The sequence below is a fragment of the Petaurus breviceps genome, unplaced genomic scaffold (genome assembly GCF_028583685.1).
Source record: "Petaurus breviceps papuanus isolate PSGF00001 unplaced genomic scaffold, PetGlider_PUasm1.0 90994, whole genome shotgun sequence".
Lineage (NCBI taxonomy): Eukaryota > Metazoa > Chordata > Mammalia > Diprotodontia > Petauridae > Petaurus > Petaurus breviceps.
The window spans coordinates 1997743-1999110 of record NW_027187393.1 but is presented as its reverse complement, the minus strand read 5'-3'; the positions used below and the strand labels follow the sequence as shown (position 1 = coordinate 1999110).

Here is a 1368-nt window from a genome sequence, read left to right as displayed (position 1 = left end):
AGAAAGAAAGAAAGAAAGAAAGAAAGAAAGAAAGAAAGAAAGAAAGAAAAAGAAATCTCATTTCTTCTCTTCAAGTAGCTGGTCCAAAAACCAGATTCAGATCTATGGAAGCATTAGCAAGCATGGCATAGGGGAGAAAGCAAGCAAACAGTATGGTCAGGCACTAGAACTGGTGCTTCAGACAGTAGTAAGTGGGAACCATTTTCCATTTTACTGAGAAACCAGCAAAAGGAAGCTCAGTCCCTTATGGGTCCCTGTCTTACAATTCTTGGGGCTGCCTCCAGAGGGCACAAGGGTTCTTGCCCTGTGGCCCAGATAGCCAAGTTTTAGAGGACCAGACTACTTGGGAATGTGAAAGATGAAGTTTCCCACCTAATAATGCTCTTTCTGTGAAAAGAATGCCTTTTATTGAATCACATCCTGAGGGGATGACTTATCATTAATGACTATAGATAAAAAGGGACCATAAGAGCATAGATTCAGGGCTCAATAGAGGGAGACTTCCCTTACCCCAATTGGTGGGTACTCTAGTAAAGGAAGTCTCTCTCCAATGAACCCTTGGACTCCCATATCTTCCCACCCTCAACTGCTCCCCAGCCCCAACTTTCCCCATTCAGTCCTGTCCCCATGTCATCCCCATCTTATCCCTATTCCCAGTTTACCCCCATCCCTCCAACTCCACCCTGTTCCCATATCACCCTACTCCAGTTCTCATTGCACCAGCATTTTATTCCCATACCATGCCTGTCCCTTATGCCATCCAGGTCCCTTTCATTCTATTCTGGGCCAAGTCAAGTCTAGGTCAGTCTAGTGATTCAATCTCAGGGATTCGAATGCAAAGAGGCACCCATGGTCCATAAAATGTGACAGACAAGTGTACTAATCATGAGAGATTAAAAGAATATAGTTTCTAAAGTTAAAGCAGGATGGTGACTCAAATTAAATGCCAGGCCTGTCTGCCGCCAGCCAGCCAAGATCGGTCAGGAAGCCTTTCTCCCCAGGCCAGTAAATCCTCTAACCCCAACTACTCCTAGGCTGGGCCTTTGATGCCCCAGGCAGCCAAGAAGCCGGATGACCTCCCTATCTCTTCAAAGGACCAGCTCAGCCTCCATAAAACAGGTGTTACTCCTACCATCCCCTCTCATCTCCCTCCTCATCCCATCACTCATTTAACTCACATTCCTCTCCACCAACATGTCTCCATCCTCCTACTCACCCTCATTCCCCCAGCCTATTTTTCACCTCTCATGTCTCACCCCCATCTTACTCTTTTCCAGTCTTATCTTCCATCACCTTATTGCCACATTCTGCTGCCTTCTGCTCCCCAGGCTCCATGAGGAGGACTAAAGAAGACAGACTTGGCCCAGC

At 46.7% G+C, this 1368-nt stretch overlaps 1 protein-coding gene across 1 annotated transcript in view; it reads left to right on the top strand.

Annotated features, from left to right (window-relative positions):
* Window positions 1–1368, top strand: part of SLC34A1 (solute carrier family 34 member 1) — a 20500-nt gene that overhangs the window by 7478 nt on the left and 11654 nt on the right. Inside the window, exon 9 of the mRNA XM_069077571.1 lies at window positions 1035–1119. Coding sequence (XP_068933672.1) covers window positions 1035–1119 — 85 coding nt within the window. The remainder of the gene's footprint in view (window positions 1–1034; window positions 1120–1368) is intronic.